At 42.5% G+C, this 22,898-nt stretch overlaps 2 protein-coding genes across 6 annotated transcripts in view; both read left to right on the top strand.

The window, feature by feature from the left end:
- The window catches only part of vav2 (vav 2 guanine nucleotide exchange factor), a 259,771-nt gene that overhangs the window by 63,554 nt on the left and 173,319 nt on the right, over positions 1 to 22,898 (top strand). The window lies entirely within an intron of this gene.
- Positions 17,821 to 18,174, top strand: LOC311037262 (enhancer of rudimentary homolog; the record flags this gene model as incomplete). The annotated part of the gene is made up of 1 exon (XM_084046384.1): positions 17,821 to 18,174. One exon carries the CDS (start codon positions 17,821 to 17,823, stop codon positions 18,172 to 18,174), a length of 354 nt encoding a protein of 117 aa, XP_083902510.1.

The raw sequence follows: 22,898 nt of genomic DNA, 5'->3' as shown, positions 1-22,898 counted from the left end.
CTTCTTCTTCTTCAGCGGCCGCGGCGGTCGGTTACTGTGCGCGGCGGCGTTGTGCCTCTCATCCGAACGTCATCACTCATCAGGGGAACGTCCCGCTGGCTCACTGGCGGAATTAACCACCCTGATGAACCCTCAATCACCAGACGTGCGCACGCACGCATCTGTCATCCATTCCCAGCACGGGCACCCTGCCCTCCTCCTCCTCCTCGCCCTCCTCGGTTACGCTCTGCCCCCCCCACACCCACCACACGCCCCCCTGTGGAGCGCAAGGTGCAGATAATTGACGCATTAGAGCCCGCTTTTGTCCCCCCCCTCTCTCTCTCTCTCTATCTCTGGCACCCGGCCAAGGTTCATTTAACCTGCAATAATAAGATAGTTAAGTGTGTATTATTGTAGTTAATTAAGTACATTTGTACGGTTTAATTGTTAGAATGTTTGGCGTGAGAGGGAGGACGGCGGGACCGAGAGGAATTGGGAAGACACGCGGCAACTGGATATGATCGTTCGTGTTCATCACGTTTCGTATTGTGCAATTTGAGACGCAACTCGGGGGTAAAGATGCCTTTTGGGCACAAGCATGTTACACAACAGCATGGTGGCGCAGTGTTTTCCAAGGAAATGACACATTATGGCTCTGTGTCCCATAAGCTGATTATTCAATTACACTTTCATTGCGTTTGTTGGTACGAGTTTGCGTGGAAACGTTTCCCAGTGGCAGCTGGGAAAAGAACATTTTAAAGGGATAGTTCACCCCCAAAAAATGCTTTTTTTCCTATTGATTAGTCACTCCATGGAGACTTGAATTCATGGATATTTTTTTGTTTTTGTCACATTCCTAAGCCAATAATTTGAGGATCAGTGGACCGGTAGGCAGCGGTTCCGGTAGGAGACAAAAAGGAGACTCTTTGTGTCTCCTACCTGTACCGCTGCTGGTCATCAAATTATTGGCTTAAAGGAGACACACCATGAATTAAAAAAAAAAAAAGATATTTAATATCATATGGTGTATGTCCCTCAAACCATTTTCAAAAGGTTTGAGCCTAAATCAACACTCAGATATACTCATCCCAAGTCAATTCTCTCAGGCTTATAAAGCACTTTCAGCTGCAATACCAAAACGTCCTGTTGGGCAGAGGGGTGCTACTGAGCAATTCTGTCTGTCAAAATACATGGGCAGAATATTTTTGGGGTAATGGTTGTACCCCAAAAATATTTTTTGGGGTACAATAATACACACTACAACTACAATAATACACACTTAACTATCTTAAAAATATTTTTTGGGGTACAAGAGGAGCCCAAAAAATACCCAAAAAAAAGAAAAGTGAAATTCATGGTCTGTCTCCTTTAAGAATGCCACAAAAACTAAAAAAAATATCCATTAATTCAAGTCTCCATGGAGTGACTAATCGATAGAAAAAAAGTCATTTTGGGGGTGAACTATCCCTTTAAATATGGAAAGATTGGCCAAATTGACAAATATTACGTAAGAAAGAGGAGATCATCCTCCCTCATACCAGCTAAATTGTCCAGTGTTTATATCCGCGTGCTTGTTATGCTGATAACGATAACACTTTATCTGCAGAGGGAGTTCCAGAGCACTTAAAGTTCATAAAATAATTAGGAACAAAGGCCGAACAAATAGAATGTTCAAAAGTTCAAAACCTGGGGGACATATTTTCCTCTCTCTCTGTTGTGTCTAGCGAATAGAGACAGTATGTAGGGTATCTTATTTGCCTGAATATATTTCTGGCTTAGTCAGCTTGATGTTTACTTGATAAGAGTAAATGAACCATTTTGTCTGCTGCGTGATCTCTCGACGTGTCATGCTGGTTTACACACAAATGCACTTAAAGCAGGCACGCCACACACATACTGTACACTACATTAACACATACAGATAAATATGACCTTTCCATGCTTTATTTAACCCATTAAGACCTGGAACTGTGTCATTTTTAGATTTGAGCTAAAAAGCATTATTTTACACTTTGGGCTATTCAAAAATAGCAGATATACAAGCTCATAGCGCGGCACCGAGTGCCGCACTATGAGCTTGTAGATCTGCTATTTTTGAAAAATCGTGAAAATGTGTGCAAATCTTCTGAATATATATATTTTTAAAGCGAACATTTTTAACTCAAATCTTTGCTTCTGGGGGTCCCTGGAACAAAATATTTTGATGGGGGTCCGCGGCCAAATACATGTCATTTTGGGGGACCTTGACATGAAAAAGATTGAGCACCACTGATATAGAAACAAACGTTTTTCAGAAAACTGTTGAGATTTAGGAGACATGTAGAATCGGCTTCAGGTCTCAATGGGTTAATGTGCAGTTGAAATGGCCAAAGGAATGGAAAAGGTGCCTGCATGTGTCTGATAGTTTGCGGCTGAGCAAAAGCTTATTGGCTCGTGCAGAGCAAAGCCTGGTGTTGACAGGGTGGATACACACACACACACCGGTGAGTAAAGGGAACATTTATTTGCTCTCATTTGATGCAAATTTAGAACAAATGGGAGCTTCCGAGAGCACCGGGGGGGGGGAAGGACTGATGATGTGTGGCGTGTCCTTTTTAATGCGCCAGCTGGCTAGATATGTGTTACATTGAAATTGGTAACCTAGTGAAGTCTGTGCCTCTGGGGGGTCAGTGTTTGGCAGGTTCAGTAGATCGTTATTTCATCTCCAATAGTTTAACGGAGCGGGCAGTGCCGCGCGGGAAGGGACGAGGGCGATGCGCGAGTACGTGGGTGGCCCCGGGCTGAAAACAATTTACGATAACGAAAGCGAACGGGAGGATTGGCGGGCGGACCAGGCCCCGCCAATCGCCGCCCCAAGGACGCGATTTTCCCCGGCCAATTCCTGGTTAACCCATTGATACCTGGAACGCATCTGTGTCACTTTTGATGTCTTTGGCTATTCAAAAATAGCAGATCTACAAGCTCATAGCGCGGCACCGAGTGCCGCGCTATGAGCTTGTAGATCTGCTATTTTTGAAAAATCTTGAAAACTTTTTTTTTGGATTTTTTTCCAAAAACTGTTTTTTTTTAAGAATCGCCTCAGGTCTTAATGGGTTAAGTTGAGTTAGGGCTACGGTTAACCCTTCCAGTACGACCCGGAGTTGTTCGCTTATGCAGTTGTCCGATTCAACCAATAGGCCCATATATGGGCATGCCAATATACAGGGTAATATGGGCATACGCTAATGACATCTGGGATCTCCATTATATGGGCATGACACGGGTAGACAGACAAATAAAGAAATGTCCATATATGGGCACAAAAGGGACACAGACAGACAGACAGTCATAACGTATATGTGAGGAGGGCTGTCCCCCTAAAAGTCGACGTGTCGGGCGAGGAGCCTGGCGTCGACTCGCATTCCTTGAGTTGAGTCGTCGATGCCATTGGCATTTTTTTATTATTTTATTTTAAATAATCAAAATCGATTAATCGAATATTCGAATACTTACAGGTCGAATAAGTCGAATGCTAAAAATCACTAGTATTCGTGAATGCCCTAATGCAGTGGTTCTCAAACCTTTTCATGTCAAGGACCCCCAAATTGACACTTATTAGCCCGCAGACCGCCATTTGAAAAGATATGCCAGGGACCCCCCATAAGAGAAGATTTTTACAGCTCTAGCAGTGATTCTCAACCATTTAAATTTCAAGGACCCCCTGTTTGACATGCATTAGAGCTACAGACCCCCATTTATTGGCATTTCTATCTCTGGGACCTCAATTTATATAGTAAAATCAATGTTAATGTAACTCTGAGAGTGTACAAATGGAACCAAACGGACCCGTTAGGGTCCGTTTGGTTCCATTTGTACACTCTCAGAGTTACAGACCCATACGGGTCCATTTAGTTCCTATCCATCATTTAGCTGGGGACCCCCTGGAACCCCCTCAAGTACCCCTGGGGGTCCCCGGACCCCACTTTGAGAACCAATGCCCTAATGTATGCATGTATGCATGCATGCATGCGTGTCACTGTGTTATATAATACACACACTGTATATTTGTGCAGCAGTTGATGAACAGCCCGTTCTAGTTCCACAGGAAAGATTCAGAGAACATGTAATGGCCTCTTCCTTAGTGCCGTGTTATCACAGACTCTCTGGGGACTTTGAGACGGTCCTCCAACATCCACACTCATCCGTAAGACGGCTAAATTACAGCATGATTTAGTCCAAAGTCTAAAGTCTTCTACTTTTATTACCGTGTGGAATGTGACTTACTGGGGGGGAAAAGTGTTATTTCTCTTTCACCTCCGTCCAGCCTCGTCATGTAGTGTAACTACTACACCCAGACCCCTTTATTTAACCCATTAAGACCTGAAGCCGGTTCTACAAATGTCTTCTGAATCCCAACAGTTTTCTGAAAAACGTATGTTTCCATATCAGTGGTGCTCAGACCTTTTCATGTCAAGGACCCCCAAACTGATATGTATTTCGCCGCCAACCCCCCCATCTCAAAATATTTTGTTCCAGGGACCCCCAGAAGCAAATATTTGAGTTAAAATGTTCGCTTTAAGAGAATATATATTAAAAGATTTGCACACATTTTCATAATTTTTCAAAAAATAGCAGATCTACAAGCTCGTAGCGCGGCACTCGGTGCCGCGCTATGAGCTTGTAGATCTGCTATTTTTGAATAGCCCAAAGTGTAAAATAATGCTTTTTTTTAGCTTAAATCAAAAAATTACACAGATGCGTTCCGGGTCTCAATGAGATATACATATATTGTGATCCGTGCTGATCAAATATTCCATTACTCTGCCAGCTTTCCTTGCATGTAATAGAGTGGTTCTGATCCATGTCCAAACAGTGTTGGATTCCCAACACTCCCCACTCTCTCAACGCCATCCAAATAATTACTTTTCCCCACAGCTGCTCGCAGCGTCTAGCTACAGTGCTGCAGTGGTGGGAAAAAAGCACTTTAATGTTTTACTTAAGTAAAAGTATCAATACTGCAATATAGAAATACTCGGTTGCAAGTGCAAGTCCGGAATTCAAAATGTATTTGCGTAAAAGTACAAAAGTATTGGCGTCAAAATGTACTTAAAGTACCGGGAGTTAAAGTACTCATTATGCAGAATGTCCCATTTCGTGTATAAAATGTATAAAAATCTTTTGAAAATAGCAGATCTACAAGCTCACAATGCGTCGCGTTGCGACGCATTGTGAGCTTGTAGATCGGCTATTTTCAAAGTAACTAGTAACTAAAGTTTTCAAATAAATGTAGTGGAGTAAAAGTGCAATATTTGGATCCGAGATGTAGTGGAGTAGAAGTAAAACCATTGGAAATTGGAAATACTCAAGTAAAGTACAACTACCTCAAAATTGTACTTAAGTACAGTACTTAAGTAAATGTACTTAGTTACTTTCCACCGCTGCAGTTGTAGCCAGGCTTATGACACCTTACGTGTATCACTCGAGACTGATCGAATGATCTGGAACATAATATATGTTTGGTTTTTTTTCGCCCTGTGCTAAATTCCATCTGCCAGACTTTGAACAACAAGATTGCTTTGCATACATCTCTCCGGGTTTTGCGATGCTGTGCTGTTGACACCGTGCCATATCAGTTTGTCTTGCAAGCGACATATTGCAGGGAATAGCCAGGGACGCTCAATGCAATCTAAATGTGCTTAGGGTTTTAACCCATTGAGACCTGGAACTGTCTGAGCTAAAAAGCATTATTTTACACTTTGGGCTATTCAAAAATAGCAGATATACAAGCTCATAGCGCGGCACCGAGTGAGCTTGTAGATCTGCTATTTTTGAAAAATCGTGAAAATGTGTGCAAATCTTTGAATATGTATAGTTTTAAAGCGAACATTTTAACTCAAATCTTTGCTTCTGGGGGGTCCCTGGAACAACAAATTTTGATGGGGGTCCGCGGCCAAATACATATAATTGTGGGGGTCCTTGACATGAAAAAGATTGAGCACCACTGATATAGAAACAAACATTTTTCAGAATACTGTTGAGATTCAGTAGACATGTCGAATCGGCTTCAGGTCTCAATGGGTTAAAGAGTCCGTCATCTTGAATGGAGCTGAGCTTGGGGAAAGGGTGTGGGGTTTAGGTGCGTGGCGAGGGGGGGGGGGCAGGGGGCTGAGATTGTAGTGAATGCATGATGACATTATATTTGCTATTATGTAAACGTGCCTCCACTTACTGCCGTTTTGGTCTCCGGCCAGCCGGATCGGGTTTCCTCTTCCTTTATGGCGCTGATGATGATGATGATGATGATGATGATGACCCCCTAGATCAGTGGTTCTCAAACTTTTTCATGTCAAGGACCCCCAAAATGATATGTATTTGGCCGCCGACCCCCATCTCGAAATATGTTGTTCCAGGGACCCCCAGAAGCAAAGATTTGAACTTTTGAGTGTTCGCTTAAAAATAAAAATAGAATAAAAAAAATAGCAGATCTACAAGCTCATAGCGCGGCACTCGGTGCCGCGCTATGAGCTTGTATATCTGCTATTTTTGAATAACCTAAAGTATACAATAATGGTTTAAAATGATTGTGACGCTATATTAACTTATTTAACTGGGGGACCCCCGCCAAAGGACCCCCGGGGGGGTCCCCGGACCCCGCATTGAGAACCAATGCCCTTAGATGGTGATGTCATCATGTCACTGGCTTGTTAGATTAGTTGTAGAGGGCTCCAATGGGCCTTGTGCAGACAAGGCATCTGATTCTTCAACTCCTTCCTCCTCCTCCTGCTCTCTGCCCTCGGGTGGACTTTCTCCTCCTTTCCATCTCCTCTTTTACCCCTCTCACACGCACCCTCTCTCCTCTCCTCTCCTCCCTCAGTGAAAGGCGACACGGTTTAGTGATTTTGGTAAAGGAACTGTTTGAATGCATGAGGAAATCCCCCCCTGGCCCATATATGGGTGTTTAAACCTCACTTATAGTCGCGTGCCGGTGTCGTTGCCTGAAAATAGCCGATCTACAAGCTCACAATGTGTGTCGCGTGCTTGTTGTAGACGTCGGCTGTTTTCAGTCCCAAGTATAAAGTGCTTTTCACACAGGGAGTGAATATACGTCCTCATACTCACTTGTATCTGCAGTGGTGGAAAGTGCATTTACCTACTGTACTTAAGTACCATTTTGAGGTACTATTACTTTACTTGAGTATTTCCAATTTTCAATACTTTTACTTCTACTCCTCCACTACATCTCGGAGACAAAAATTTTATTTTTTCACCACTGCAATTATTTGAAAACTTTAGTTACTAGTTACTTTGTAGATTTTGATTATTATTGCAAAGCATACATTAACGACTTCACATTTGAAAATGGCCGATCCACAAGCTCATAATGCGTCGCGATATTGTGAGCTTGTAGATCTGCTATTTTCTAAAGATGTTTATACATTTGAAAACTTGAAATGGGACATTCTGCATAATGAGTACTTTCTACTTTTGGTACTTTTGGTACATTTTGACACCATACTGTACTTTTACTAAAATATAAATTTGAATTCCGGACTTTTACTTGTAACAGAGTATTTCTATATTGCAATATTGATACTTTAACTTAAGTAAAACATTTGAGTATACTTTTTCCACCACTGTGTATCTGTGGGCTCGAACTGTAAACCATGTGAATAGACGGGTTTAAAAAGGTCCTACACATTTCAACAGTTTCATGGGAGTGCGCCCGCTTGTCGCTACACATATCAGACTGCCCAGCACCTCTCTACCTGAATACTTGCCTCTCATTGACAATGAAGGACTAGGCACGTCAGTCGCTCAACGTGTGAAAAAAAAAGCACTTATTATACCAACTAGACCGTACTCGTCGGGGGATATGAGCACCCAAAGTGCGTCATGGTCCGCTTGTTTCACGGATGTGGCAACGCCGGCGCTTGTTTCGCGCACATGATCTGGCAACCCGGGAGCCAGCTAACACAAAAAAACGCTAATAAACGGCTGTCATCTGGGGGGAAAGTGACAAACGGGCAGTGGTGGAAAAAGTACTCAAATTCTTTACTTAAGTAAAAGTACCAATACTGCAACATAAAAATACTCTGTTACAAGTAAAAGTCCAAAATTAAAAATTTACTTGAGTAAAAGTACAAAAGTATTGGCATCAAAATGTACTTAAAGTACCAAAGGTAAAAGTACTAAATATTTGAAAATAGCCGATCTACAAGCTCACAACGCGTCGCGATGTGACGCGTTGTGAGCTTGTAGATCTGCTATTTTCAAATACCCTAGGTATAAAATAGGTTTAAAGTGGTAAATGTATGGTTTATAATGTAATAATTGATATATGTAAAGTAACTAGTAACTAAAGTTTTCAAATAATTGTAGTGGAGTAAAAGTACAATATTTGCCTCTGAGATGTAGTGGAGTAGAAGTAAAAGTATTGGAAATTGGAAATACTCAAGTAAAGTACAAATACCTCAAAATTGTACTTAAGTACAGTACTGAAGTAAATGTACTTAGTTACTTTCCACCACTGGTAAAATGCAGATCAAATTGCTCACAGCCACTGAGGAGAACCGGGCAGAAGAGATTTTTGGGGAAAAACAAGCAGACGGGGGGACAGACAGAGCTTTGTGGAATTATAGGATATATAGGATTATATATATATACGTATACACTGTAGGATAGGATGTTTGGTCTCCGTTGGAGAAGCCTCTCTAAGCCCCATAATGCAAGCCCGGCTAACACATGTTACAAACATGCCTCAAGGACGCCGCTGGTCATGACGGCTGATCATGTGATTAACGATCGTCCTTGAGGACGCGTTGTTTTGCCGTTTTGATCTAACAAACCCACGCTGTGTGCATTAGTCAAATTCACAATGGAGTCTGCATGTTAACCCGTTTAGACCGGGAACGCATCTGGGTGTCATTTTTTCGATTTCTTTGACTATTCAAAACATTTTGTTTTGAAATTTGCAATCACGATTTTTCAAAAATAGCAGATCTACAGGCTCTTAGTTGTAGATCTGCTATTTTTGAAAAATCGTGTTTTTTTTTGTGCAAATCTTTGACAACAAAGCAAACCTTTGTAACTCAAATCTTTGCTTCTGGGAATTCTACGAATGTCTTCTAAATCCTAACAGTTTTCTGAAAAAAACGTACGTTGCTATGAGTGGTTCTCAATCTTTTCCATGTCAAGGACCACCCAAAATGATATGTGTTTGGCCGCGGACCCCCGTCTCAAAAAAGGTTGTTCCAGGGACCCCCAGAAGCACAGATCGGATTTAAAAATGTTCGCTTTAAAACATACATTCAAAGATTTGCACAAAGTTTCCAAGATTTTCCTAAAAAAATAGCAGATCTACAAGCTCGTAGCGCGGCACTCGGTGCCGCGCTATGAGCTTGTAGATCTGCTATTTTTTTGAATAGCCCAAATAAATCTTAAAATGACACACGGATGCGTTCCCGGTCTTAAAGGGTTAATTAATTACTCATAGATTGATTGCAGTTTTTAAGTGGATTGCCTCACCTTGCTCACGGCTTATATGGGGATCGCTAACAGCTCAATCAGTGGCGTTTAGGATTGGAAGGTCTTCGTGGCAGCGATGTTCACACAGTTGTCTGGTGTTGGCAATATCCTCGGTCTCTACAGTACAGGGAATGTTTCAACCTGACAGCAATTACAACAGTGAACGTTCCAATTCATCACCCGCTCTGTTTTTTTGGATACCGGACAAATAAAAGGCCTTTTTGGTCAGCTGTTAGCTTGGGGAGTTAACTCTAAAGTTCAGTTGTTGTTATGTTTTTTTTTATTGAATATTAGGCAAAAAAAAAGAAAACGGCACAGTTACATTTAAAATACTTTGTCAAAAAGGTCAGTTCAAAAAAGTCCTTGCGGTCTTGTTTCCGTTGAGGTCCTTTGTATTCAATTCATAGTCATATATATATAGTGGCACCAACAGTTCAAATATCAACACAAAAATACAGTAAAATAACACTATGTACAAACAAAAAATGCAGAAAAAAATGATGCTATATGTACATCAATGGGGGGGAGGTCGTCGGTCTTACTGGAAAATGGTACTACCTCCTTTTTTGGCCTCCCGAAAGGTGCATTTTGAGGGCTGTTTTAATTGAGCCCAGCGAACTGCATTTTTTGAGGGATGGGGTTGGACTATTCCAAACCTGGGTGGCAGTGCTGTAGAAGGAGAATTTGCCCATGTTTGCCCACGGTGAGAGAACTAAATTATATTATTATAATAATAATAATATAATTTCTATTAAATTATTATACAAATACAATACAATACAATGTCCAAAAATGGTCTACACAGTAATGAAATCGCCTATATAAGAACAGGGGCCATACATGTGCGTAGCTTGATGGGTATTGTAAGAGACTTTTCTTTCTTTTCTTTCCTTCTGGGGCATGTAATAATAGCAATATTTCTGGGGTTGTGCACATGTATGAAAAGGCTAAAGGGGGACTGGATATCATAAAGGACTGGCATTGCATCACTACGATGCAATCAGAGTAACGGGCAGCATGGAGACAAATCTTTGGACGGTGAACACAGCGAACATTAGTTTAGCGTGTTGTCGTCGCTATAGGACAAGCATTACGGTACAATGTTTTAGCCTAAAGGACAATTCTTAACCCATTTAGACCTGAAGCCGATTCTACAAAATAAAGTCTAATAAATCCCAACAGTTTTCTGAAAAAAACATATGTTTCTATATCAGTGGTTCTCAAACTTTTTCATGTCAAGGACCCCCAAAATTATTTGTATTTGGCCGCCGACCCCCATCTCAAAATATGTTGTTCCAGGGACCCCCAGAAGCAAAGATTTGAGTTAAAGATGTTTGCTTTAAAATAACACATTTTCACGATTTTTCAAAAATAGCAGATCTACAAGCTCGTAGCGCGGCACTCGGTGCCGCGCTACGAGCTTGTAGATCTGCTATTTTTGAATAGCCCAAAGTGTAAAATAATGCTTTTTTTTTTAGCTCAAATCAAAAAATGACACAGATGCGTCCCAGGTCTTAATGGCTTAAGTATTAATTATTAAAAGCGACATAATATACTTAAATACCTAAATTAAAACAACATCCATCCCTGCCACTTTAGGGCGTTCCATTGTTCCGTCCCCTACCCTAATAGCCCCCCATCCCGAAGCCACAGCTTGGTAGCTCTCCGCCCTGCTATTTAGCAGCTTAAAAGAAGCCCCCCCCCCTCGGCCCCTCCCCTTTTTTTCCCTCCATCAGCTTTGAAATTAATGTGTACGTTGGAAAGTAGGCTAAATCCAGAGTGACAGCTTTTTTCCTCATTGCTATTTTTAAAAGAGATGCTGGAGGCGGTGATGTACTGTGTGGGAGGTACTATAGAGGGAGGGGGGACTGGGTTTTATCGGGCTGTTCCCTTTTAGATCCCTGGACTTTCTTGGACTTTCTCACCTCTGGCTACTGAGACGGTCCAGAAACCCCATGCCCCCTTGGCTGGCAGTGGTCTTTCATCTTTATCTCGTCATGCTACTCTTTTCACCGGAGTTGCTGCTACACCTCCGTTTCTACCAGTGGTGTAAAGCAGTGGTTCTCAAACTTTTTCATGCCAGGGACCCCCAAATTGACACTTATTAGCCCACGGACCCCCATTTGAAAATATAAGCCAGGGACCCCCATAAGAAACGATTTTTACGGCTCTAGCAGTGATTCTCAACCATTTTAATTTCAAGGACATGCATTAGGGCTACGGACCCCCATGTAATGGTATTTATATCGCTGGGACCCCAATTCATATTGTAAAATCTATGTTAATTTAACTCTGAGAGTGTACAAATGGAACCAAACGGACCCGTTAGGGTCCGTTTGGTTCCATTTGTACACTCTCAGAGTTACAGACCAATAAGGGTCCATTTGGTTCCTATCCATCATTTAGCTGGGGACCCCCTGGAACCCCCTCAAGTACCCCTGGGGGTCCCCTGACCCCACTTTGAGAACCAGTGGTGTAAAGTAACTAAGTACATTCACTCAAGGACAATTTTGTAAAGTCTTTTTTACTTTACTGAAGTATCTCCTATTTTCAGTGCTTTTACTTCTACTACGCTACACCTCAGAGGCGAATGTTGTACTTTTACTCCACTATTATTTGAAACCTTTAGTTACTAGTTACTTTGTAGATTTTGATTATTATTAAAAAAACATACATTAACCACTTCAGCCCTACATTTTGGCCATTTTGAAAATAGCCGATCTACAAGCTCACAATGCGTCGCGATTGTGAGCCATATCTATACCAATACTTTTGTACTTTTACTCAAGTACATTTTGAATTCTGGACTTTTACTTGTATCAGAGTATTTCTACATTGCAGTATTAATACTTTTACTTAAGTACAACATTTGAGTACTTTTTCCACTGAGACACTCCAGAAACCATGGTCTTATCCGTCATTTTACTCTTTTCACTGGAGTCTGCCTTTTTATGCGTTAACCACATGAACATTTGCAGAAAATAGCAGATCTACAAAATGTTTCCACATTCTTTCGCGATTGTTGGAAAATACAGTATCAGATTTGTGATGCGTTGTGAGCTTGTAGATCAGCTATTTTCACAAACGGCTTATTGTCAGTAACCGTGTCATGATTTCGGAGCCACTGCTGTTGAGTTGTTCCAAATGTAATATCTTGATGCTTTGTTTGTGCTCCGCAAACAAAGCGTTTACAAATGGAACCAAATACGCTGGAATTTAACGGCACATGTCTCTGCAGCATCTTCAATATTCAGCGAATCAAACCGAAACACCTTATTACTCTACCACTGATCACCATGCAGCCTAGAGATTGAGTGTGCGGGGAATAAGATTACAGTTATAATATACTAAGATGCTAAGAATTCATCGGAATCATCTTTATTTGTCACATCACAGCTGTACAGGTGTAAAGACGTGGGCTGAGCGTGCTCCGTCATAAGTACCGTAGTTTTTCGTGAGAAGAGAAAGGACAGAGGTAGGGTAGAGCGTTGGTTCTCAAAGTGGGGTCCGGGGACCCCCAGGGGTCCTTGGGGTGGGGGGGGGGGGGTTCCAGGGGGTCCCCAGCAAAATGTGTTAATATAGCGTTACAATAATTTTAACCTTTTATACTTTGGCTATTCAAAAATAGCAGATATACAAGCTCATAGCGCGGCACCGAGTGCCGCGCTATGAGCTTGTAGATCTGCTATTTTTGAAAAGTCGTGAAAATGCGTGCAAATCTTTGAATATATTTTTTTAGGGGACATTTGTAACTCAAATCTTTGCTTCTGGGGGTCCCTGGAACAAAGTATTTTAGATGGGGGTCCACGGCCAAATACATATCATTTTTGGGATCCTTGACATGAAAACGTTTGAGAACCACTGTGGTAGAGGACCCTACATCAGGTCGAAACATTGGTTCTATATTACAATACTGTATGTTTGCATCGTGGCTACGAGCAGTGCGGCCTCCTCCTTTGTTCAAAGTGGTCAGCGCCTCAACGATACTGGTGTGACTGTGTGCCCCCTTTGTCTGCCTGTTGGTTTAGCCAGGGTAGAGCAGTTTGGCAGAATACAATCAAAAATAACACCCTGTGTGAAGAGAGTGGTGCCTTTGACGAGCCCCGTATTGACCCCCGTATTGATGTTGTCATCAATGTTTCTTTATTGGACAGACAGACATACATACATACGGACACACGGACAAAGTCAGATATAGGAGTGGTTGGCACCACTCAAAAATATACATACTGCACATACGGATAGTGCGTGTAGTAAATGTTTTATGACGTCACACAACGAAGCCTTCCCTGATGCTATGTAGCTCAAGACGTGTCTTTGGAATGTGTGAAAACATGTCACCCTACTCTCAGGCTCAGCTCAGAAGTAGTGAAGCATACCCCCACACACACACACACACACACAAACAAACACCTGGAGCTCTGATCTTTCCCAAGGTCTCCTCTTGTGGCCTGTGTGGCCTTTCCTCTTCATCTCTCCCCTCCGTCTCCTCTCCTCATGCACCCCACCCCGCCCCCCCCACATGCTCTCTTTGTGGAGGATTACTGGCAGAAACTGGATGTTTGAATCCCCTCTTTGCTCGCCTCCACTGCGTTATCCGTCCAACGTTCCTCGCTCTGCCTGTATTTTTTTGGGAGATAAGGGTTGAGCCTCTTCGCTATCTGGTCTGTGAGATGTGACAGATTTGGCTCTGTGTCTACCTGCGGGGCTTTTCTGACGGAACAGGAGGGACAGCTGTGTCACAGATATGTGAGAAGTTAACCCTTTAAGACCGGGAACGCATACGGTCTCATTTTAAGATTTCTTTGGCTATTCAAAAATAGCAGATCTACAAGTTCATAGCGCGGCACCGAGTGCCGCGCTATGAACTTGTAGATCTGCTATTTTTTTTTTTAAATCTTGGAAATTTGTGCAAATCTTTGAATATATATATATATATGTTTTAAGCGAACATTTTTAACTCATGTTACAACCTCTGGGGGGTCCCTGGAACAAAATATTTTGAGATGGTGGGTCCACGGCCAAATACATATCATTTTGTGTGGTCCTTGACATGAAAAGGTTTTACCACTTACAGTAACATACGTTTTTTCAAAAAACTATTAGGATTTAGAAGACATTTGTAGAATACCCAGAAGCAAAGATTTAAGTTACAAATGTTTGTTTTAAAATATTCAAAAGATTTGCACAAAATGTCCACCATATTTCCCAAAAAATAGCAGATCTACAAGCTCATAGCGCGGCAATGAGCTTGTAGATCTGCTATTTTTGAATAGCCAAAAGAAATCAAAAAATGACAGAGGGTGCGTACCCGGCTTGAATGGGTTAATTTAATTTGGCCCGGAGTGGCACAGAGAGGATCACAGCGACAGGTGAGGATAATTCATGCCTGATGGTCAGATAAGGTAACGGGAACGCTGTGGGTGAGACGATGGTCTGCCGTGAGACGACGAGAGGCGTAATGTGCACGCTCTGTATGTTGTCGGGCGGAACCGTGTATCTCCATGTTTCATCTTTTTCATTTTTAATTTCCATAAATCAATGGACTATTTCATGCTTTGTTTGAATGAAAGTGTCGTGCAAAAGGTACCACGTATTGCGCGTTGTGAGCTTGTATTTTAGCTATTTTTTTTTTTAAATATGTGAAAACGTTGGCCTATAATCCCATGCCCAAAATAGGGAAGCCTTCAAGTGGCATTGGATCCAGTAACGGTTTTGGATATACAAGGTTTCTGGCCAACAGCAATATTACGGACATGCGAGTACACGCGCGCGCACACACACACACACACACACACACACACACACACACACACACACACACACACACACACACACACACACACACACACACACACCCGCACACACACACACACACACACACACACACACACACACACACACACACGTTTCTCGCCCTTCCTCCCTCTCTTTCCCATATGACAGTGCATTTTATCTCAAAAGCCATTAATTGCGAGGGACGGCGCCAAAAAGCCTTCCAGTGTGATTTGTGGGCATGCATAAACGGGAAGCGTCGCTCCTCTCTTGCGCATTGTTTTCGACCGTAGCCGAGGAAAGGTGACGAGCGGAAACCGAAGTGTCGTTTTTAACCTTTGCTGTGCATGTTGACGTTGTAAGAGCAGCCGCTCGTTTCTGCTACAATTCTGACACAATAGACGTTTTTTTGCCGGCTGCCATGTTGACATACGGTAAATATCTTTGTTGACACCTGTGAGGGAAGTAACATTACATAACTGTTTATGTCAATACGGCTGCCGTGCAAAGGGAATTTTCCCTAATGCTGTGTTGAAAACAGCTCTGATAACAACAAGCCCTGACTTAACTGCATAGTGACAGAGATCACGTCATCTCCCTCATCAGTTTCAGTCAAAATAAACACCTCAAACATTCTGCCGCTTAAACTCTGTTGATGTTTTGAACATCACGCTCTTTTAGATGCAGTTTAGATATCTACGAAGCAGCCAGGCAGCTCCACACGGAATCATTTTCTGTGACACATTTATAACTTGGGTTACAGCCACTGTTTCATATCGCCTCCCCTCGTTTGAGAGTCCTTGTTTCAAAGCCTGTGCTCTCTCTCCACTCTCCCCTGCATCGCTGAGTGCATTGCAAATCGTATCTCGACAGCGATCTGTGCAATAATTTAATCTGTAAAGTGTAAATTGGCTGTGTGTGTGTGTGTGTGTGTGTGCGTGCTGTATTGTGTGTTACGAATGTGTGTTGATTTAATGATTGTTTGCCCAAGCTGTGTGTGGTTGATGATTAACCCATTAAGGCCGGGAACGCATCTGTGTGTCATTTTTTGATTTCTTTGGGCTATAAAAAAAAAAAAGCAGATCTGCAAGCTCGTAGCGTGGTTATTGTGAAAATGTGTGTAAATCTTTGAATATATATATTTTTTTTTTAACTAAAATCTCGAGATTCTACAAATGTCTTCTAAATCCTAACAGCTTTTTTTATTATTATTATTTTTTTTTTTACTTATGTTGCTATAATATCAGTGATTCTCAATCCCCAGAAGCAAAAAATTGAGTTAAAATATATATGTATATATTCAAAGATTTGCACACATTTTCATGATTTTTCAAAAAATAGCAGATCTACAAGCTTGTAGATCTTCTATTTTTGAATGTTCAAAGAAATCTAAAAAAATGACTCACCGACGCGTTCCCGGTCTTAACGGGTTAAAGTGAGGCCGAGGCTGGCCCCAGAGCAGGCTGGGTAATTAACAGGCTCTTCCCTACGTTAATAGCGTTAGTCACCTAGGAAATAATAATCAACTGTCATCAACTGAGAGTCCGCTGTGTGTACAGTACCTGCTCCTGTGAACTTGACCCCCTTATACCTGAGTCCCCAGGTTTAGCTAAACAGGGCTTTCATGTGACTGTAGTGATAATTGTGGTACTGTAATTGAGAATTAGTTATCACACTGTCACATACCGCTCTGTTTTGCAGCTATTTCCGTACCTGTTCCGGGTGTGAGCTCAGATGATTACACCTGATGCCATGCTCAGTGGCATGCCATTTAGCAGTGGTTTTCAACCAGTGGTCCGGGGACCACCAGTGGTCCTTGTGGGGTCCAGGGGGTCCCCAGCAAAATGAGTTAACATAGTGTCACAGTCATTTTAACCACTTAGCTTTGACTATTCAAAAATCTTGAAAATGTGTGCATATCTTTTGAATATGTATATTTTTGAAAGCGAACATTTTTTAACTCAAATCTTTGCTTCTGGGGGGTCCCTGGCACAAAACATTTTCAGATGGGGGTCCGCGGCCAAATGTATATCAATTTTCCAGTACCATGGACGTAGATGTTTCAATATGGAGTGTAGAAGTGACCGAGGGAGTGGTGCGCCGAGACGGATCTCTCAAAAAATATTGATAACACCGTGAATCGGCATACATGTCATCAATATAACATCATACTACTAATGTCATAGACTGGCCTGGACTCCATATTTGGGGCGTGCCTGACACAGAACTCCAAATATGGGCATAAAAGGGACACCGACGGACGGCCTGGCTTTGCCGATTGGTCAAGCTGGCCAAAGCTTTGCATGATTTCTGTGTCGCGGTACCTATTTATATGACAGCATACGCGATACGACTCTATAGTTGAACCGTGCACAACATGCATCTCAAAAGACCGGAGAGTATCGGAGGATGAGACTGGAGTACGTCCCCTTTAGGTTCCCTCCATGAGACAGCAGCGCTGAACCACATCTGTTTTTTTCCAGTGCACATATATTGACAGACAGTATTTACTCGGTTTCGCATCCAAAAGACGAAGGTTCCAACTCCGCGGTCGGCGCAAGCATGTCGCACACGATTCTGCTCGTCCAGCCCACGAAGAGGCCCGAGGGCCGCACGTACGCCGACTACGAGTCGGTGAACCAGTGCATGGAGGGCGTCTGCAAGATGTACGAGGAGCACCTGAAGAGGATGAACCCCAACAGTCCCTCCATCACCTACGACGTCAAGCAGCTGTTCGAGTTCCTGGAGGAGCTGGCGGACCTGAGCTGCCTCGTGTACCGGGCCGAGACCCAAACGTACCAGCCGTACAACAAGGACTGGATAAAGGAGAAGATCTACGGGCTGCTGCGGCGTCAGGCCCAGCCCATGGCCACGCCCACAGACGTTCCCGGGTCGAGGTTTCAGTTCCAGTGGTGAGGTTGCAACCACCACGCGGGCTGTCTTGGAGGATGTCATGTGTTTCTTTAGAGGAGATTTTATGGTTTGATACACTAATGCAGTGCTTCTGTGCCAAGGACCCCCAATATGTGGCCGCGTACCCCCTTCTGAAAACGTTGTGTGCCAGGGTGACCTCCAGAAGCAAAGATTTGTCAAAAATAAGGCGATTGACAAGCTCATAGCGCGGCACCGAGCTCAGCTTATGAGCTCGTAGATCTGCTATTTTTGAGTGGCCAAAGTTAAAGTGGTTAAAATGATTGTGACGCTATATTAACTACTTTAGCTGGGGACCCCCTGGCTAAACGACTAAAATAAAAAATAAACTGCAAACCCACCCAAAAAAGGTGACTATACTGATCAGTGCCAAATGTCTCGTGCACGCTGCTAGTAGGCCAAGGAAGTCAACCCCCAAATATTCTTTCACGTTTTGTGAAAGAATATCCTCAAATACACCATCCCGTTGTCCCTCCATATTTTGGTCATGTCATCGACAGGATGTCAGCAACATGACATGAGAGATCCACAGGGAAGCCATGCCGTCATAAGATCCTGTCCTGTTTATGTATACTAGGGTGATGCCTGTTGACATAAGGGATCTCCATTATGGACAAAGGGACACAGACAATCGCCATATATGGACAAAAGGAGATGGACAGAACAATCCAAGAAGTCAACCATGGAAAAGGAAACTAAGATAAAGTGACCAACATGTGTCGACTCGGTTCAGGGTCTGATGAAGACCTGACAGTAGACAGTATTTTGTGCCAGAGTGGCTCAACGAAACCAGAGCATAGTGACCGAAAAGAACAGTTCTACAAGCCGACAGCGCGTCGCATCGCGGCACGTTATTGGCTCGTAGATCAGTATGGAACGCCAAACAACTCATATAGACCTATTCTCCATACAACAGAGGATTTTACTGTGCAGCTGCTGTAGCTCAGTGTTCTCCCTTCATAAGTTCTTGTGGGAATGCGGATCTGGAAACAAATCTATTTATTTTTTTGTTCCTCCACTTACACACACCTGTACCAAAACCAAACGGCCTGTACCGAAATGGTTCGGTATGAATGCATGCACCGTCACACACACAAGTTTACGGTGTGTAAAGTGTAGAGAATTTTGATTCATACATAATTGTGTACACACTTGTACTGAATTATACAACATACAGGATTTCAGAAACACTTAACAGGGGTCACACACAACAGAGACAAAGTCATGGATTGGCACCACACACCACAGAATGGATTTTTTTTTTCTCCAGATACATTTTAAATGCTTTTCAGTTGTGTCCAATCAAATACAATTCACAAGCTCCCACACTCATGACAACACATGCTCACAAATAGTCATCGTCATCACAGTTTGTTTGTACATGACAAAACTAAATAGGTGCTCTACTACAGATCGCTTAACCCATTAAGACCTTGAACTGTGCCATTTTTAGATTTGAGCTAAAAAGCATTATTTTACACTTTGGGCTGTTCAAAAATAGCAGATATACAAGCTCATAGCGCGGCACCGAGTGCCGCGCTACGAGCTTGTAGATCTGCTATTTTTGAAAATTCGAGAAAATGTGTGCAAATCTTTGAATATATATATTTTTAAAGCAAACATTTTTAACTCAAATCTTTGCTTCTGGGGGTCCCTGGAACAACATATTTTGATGGGGGTCCGCGGCCAAATACATATCATTTTGGGGGTCCTTGACGTGAAAAAGATTGAGCACCACTGATATAGAAACGTACGTTTTTCAGAATACTGTTGAGATTTAGGAGACATGTAGAATCGGCTTCAGGTCTCAATATTAAGCAGTAGTGTTTCACACAATGCTGATCTTTACCAGACTCCCCCAGGACTCTCCCAGCCTAGAATCAGTTTCCTCCAGCCCACTTATAATACTGAGATCAGCTCTGTTGAAGCAAGGAACTCTCCCACCCAATAAAGTAGACAACCAGTGCTACTCGAGTAGTAACATACTCTACCATAGAGGTTGGTTAACCACTTAGAGCCTGCATGCTTTGTCAACCGGGGTCCCCCAGGGATCTATACTTGGCTCCCTCCTTTTTTCCCCTTTACTCCAAATCCCTGCCGGAAATGTTTTGTTTTATTGTTACGGGCTACAAAAGAGTTTCTCAGAGTCTGTGCGTTATCAACTAAAAGTCATGGGGTCAGAGACTAAGAACTAAATATATATCTAACGTCTGACTCCGTGAATGTGAGATCCAGGTCTCTTGTGAGATCAGCAGAGAATCAGAGGGCTTAAATGCTGCTGATTAACAGTACATGCACTATCAAACGGGCTACATCAACAAGAAGGTCACGATCCATGCCGACCTTTCACTGCCGCTTCCAGGAAAGTTGCTTTGAACTCGGCTTTCATCTAGTTTTAATCTTGTTTATACAGTACCACCATTTTGATGGCAAAATTCCCAGGTTAGCTTAGCAAAGTTTTCATCAAATGAAACGCTATTTGTCTTGCATCATGATATGATGGTGTGTTGGGTGAGCGTGTAGATTTTTTACTTTATGCGTGTGACAATGACGCACAACTACGTTAAAATAAGGCTTCAGTCTTCGAATAAACCACGACCAATTCATTTGAGATAATGTTGGTGATACATTAGCTGTTATGCTTGTGCAGAACCTCAGGCTAGCATAATCTAGCCTATAGCCATGCATAACTCATGTAAAGCCAGACATGTTTTGACTTAATAGCTGTGCAATTCAAGGCACTGGGGCTAGGCGTACCATCGTCTCAGATACAGTAAGTGTTAAGTGGGAGACAGTTATGAGCAATATTTTGTTGTTGATAAATAAAGAGCTCTTACAGCAGTGATTCTCAAAGTGGGGTCCTTGAGGGGGTTCCAGGGGGTCCCCAGCTAAAGGATTAGTAACTCTGAGAGCGTACAAATGGGACCTTTTTGACCTGTAAGGGTCCATTTGGTTCCATTTGTACATTCAGAGTTATTTGCGTCCATGACCTATAATGCATATAGTAAACTGGGGCCCTTAAAATGAAAACCTTTTGAGAATCGCTAGTATATTGGATCTAAATCTCTGCTCTGAGACAATGAGACATACTGTGACAAGTGAGCGGAACTCGCTTCGGGGCAAAATGAACATCGGAGCCAGTTCTCCTCTCTTCCAGTCTGGTGTCATAAATAACTTTTCTCATTGATCCGGAGATGTCGGAGGCCCTCTCCTCACATTCATCACACCTCCAGTCTGGGCCTGAGCCTGACTTGAGACACGCCCCTCGCAGCATGGCCTGTTACTTCTTGGATACAACACACATACTGTACGCAGCCACTCATTATGAGTGGGCTTATGTTGGAAGGCTCTGGTTGGTGCAATCTTCTGAAAAAATAATAATAACATAAAAGCAACTGTTGTCAAAGTACTTTACAGGCAGCAGTGAGATTACATAAAGGCTTGCCAACGAAAGAAACGCTTCAACTGTTCAGCCATGGTCTAGTTCTTAGGTTTCATATTTGGGGTGTTGGTGTAAATTGTATACCAGAGTAGGAAGTAGTGTAGAGCAGTATTGTACTTTATTGCAGTACCAAGAATGTAGAGGCTTACATTCTAGCCAACAATGTACCAGCATATTTCACTATTTAGATTAGTGACCAGAGTGTGATATGATGTTTTGTGAGCTTGTCGATCTGTCATTTCACAATTTCCAATGACCGATATGTCCATATTTGGAGAACCCTGATGTCATCAGTATATGCCCATATATGGGCATGCCCATCTCCGTATCCGTCACTCCATGTCTCTTGTATGCCCATATTTGGGGATCCCTGATTGTTTGCGCCTGATGCCATGAAGACACATTGAGGTTAGACAACACACTCCATATTTGGGTGTAGCTGAATTGGGAATTCCTTATATGTTTATGGCTTAGTCATAGTGACATGAGCGTGATGATGTGGTCCGCCCGCACCTGCCGGTGTTGCAGCCCTCCCATTAGCCAATTTTAATATAGGTCTAATATAGGTCTATAGGTCTTTTTAGAAGGTATTTTTACATTTTTTGCAAATGTTCGCACATGATGACATACCCCAAATAGGGATGCCAGGTTGAAAGTAGTTTTTGATTAGTTTTTGTGAGCACATTATAAGAACCTTCTGCCTCCCTCTTAACCGATTGAGACCTGAAGCCGATTCTACACGTCTCCTAAATCCCAACAGTATTCTGAAAAACGTATGTTTCTATATCAGTGGTGCTCAATCTTTTTCATGTCAAGGACCCCCAAAATGATATGTATTTGGCCGCGGACCCCGATCAAAATATTTTGTTCCAGAGACCCCCCAGAAGCAACGAATTGAGTTAAAAAATGTCGCTTTAAAAATATATACTGTATATTCAAAGATTTGCACACTTTTTCACGATTTTTCAAACATAGCAGATCTACAAGCTCGTAGCTTGTATATCTGCTATTTTTGAATAGCCAAAGTGTAAAATAATGCTTTTTAGCTCAAGTCTAAAAATGACACAGTTCCAGGTCTTAATGGGTTAAACCCAAACGTATGCTCCATCACACGACGGTTTGCGGTTGCGCGCCGAAAATGGCAGACCTACAAGCGTCACGTACCGCAACGCGCCGTGAGCTTGTAGGTTGACTATTATTTCGGACGCGCAACCAAGTAGGAATCGGGCTTGAGACGGCGCTCAAGGATACAGGCGGTGGACATGGT

Source organism: Gymnoscopelus microlampas (assembly GCF_963454915.1).
Source record: "Gymnoscopelus microlampas genome assembly, chromosome: 21".
Taxonomy (NCBI): Eukaryota; Metazoa; Chordata; class Actinopteri; order Myctophiformes; family Myctophidae; genus Gymnoscopelus; species Gymnoscopelus microlampas.
Note: the sequence above shows the minus strand (reverse complement) of the source record. Positions and strands in the feature narration are given on the sequence as shown.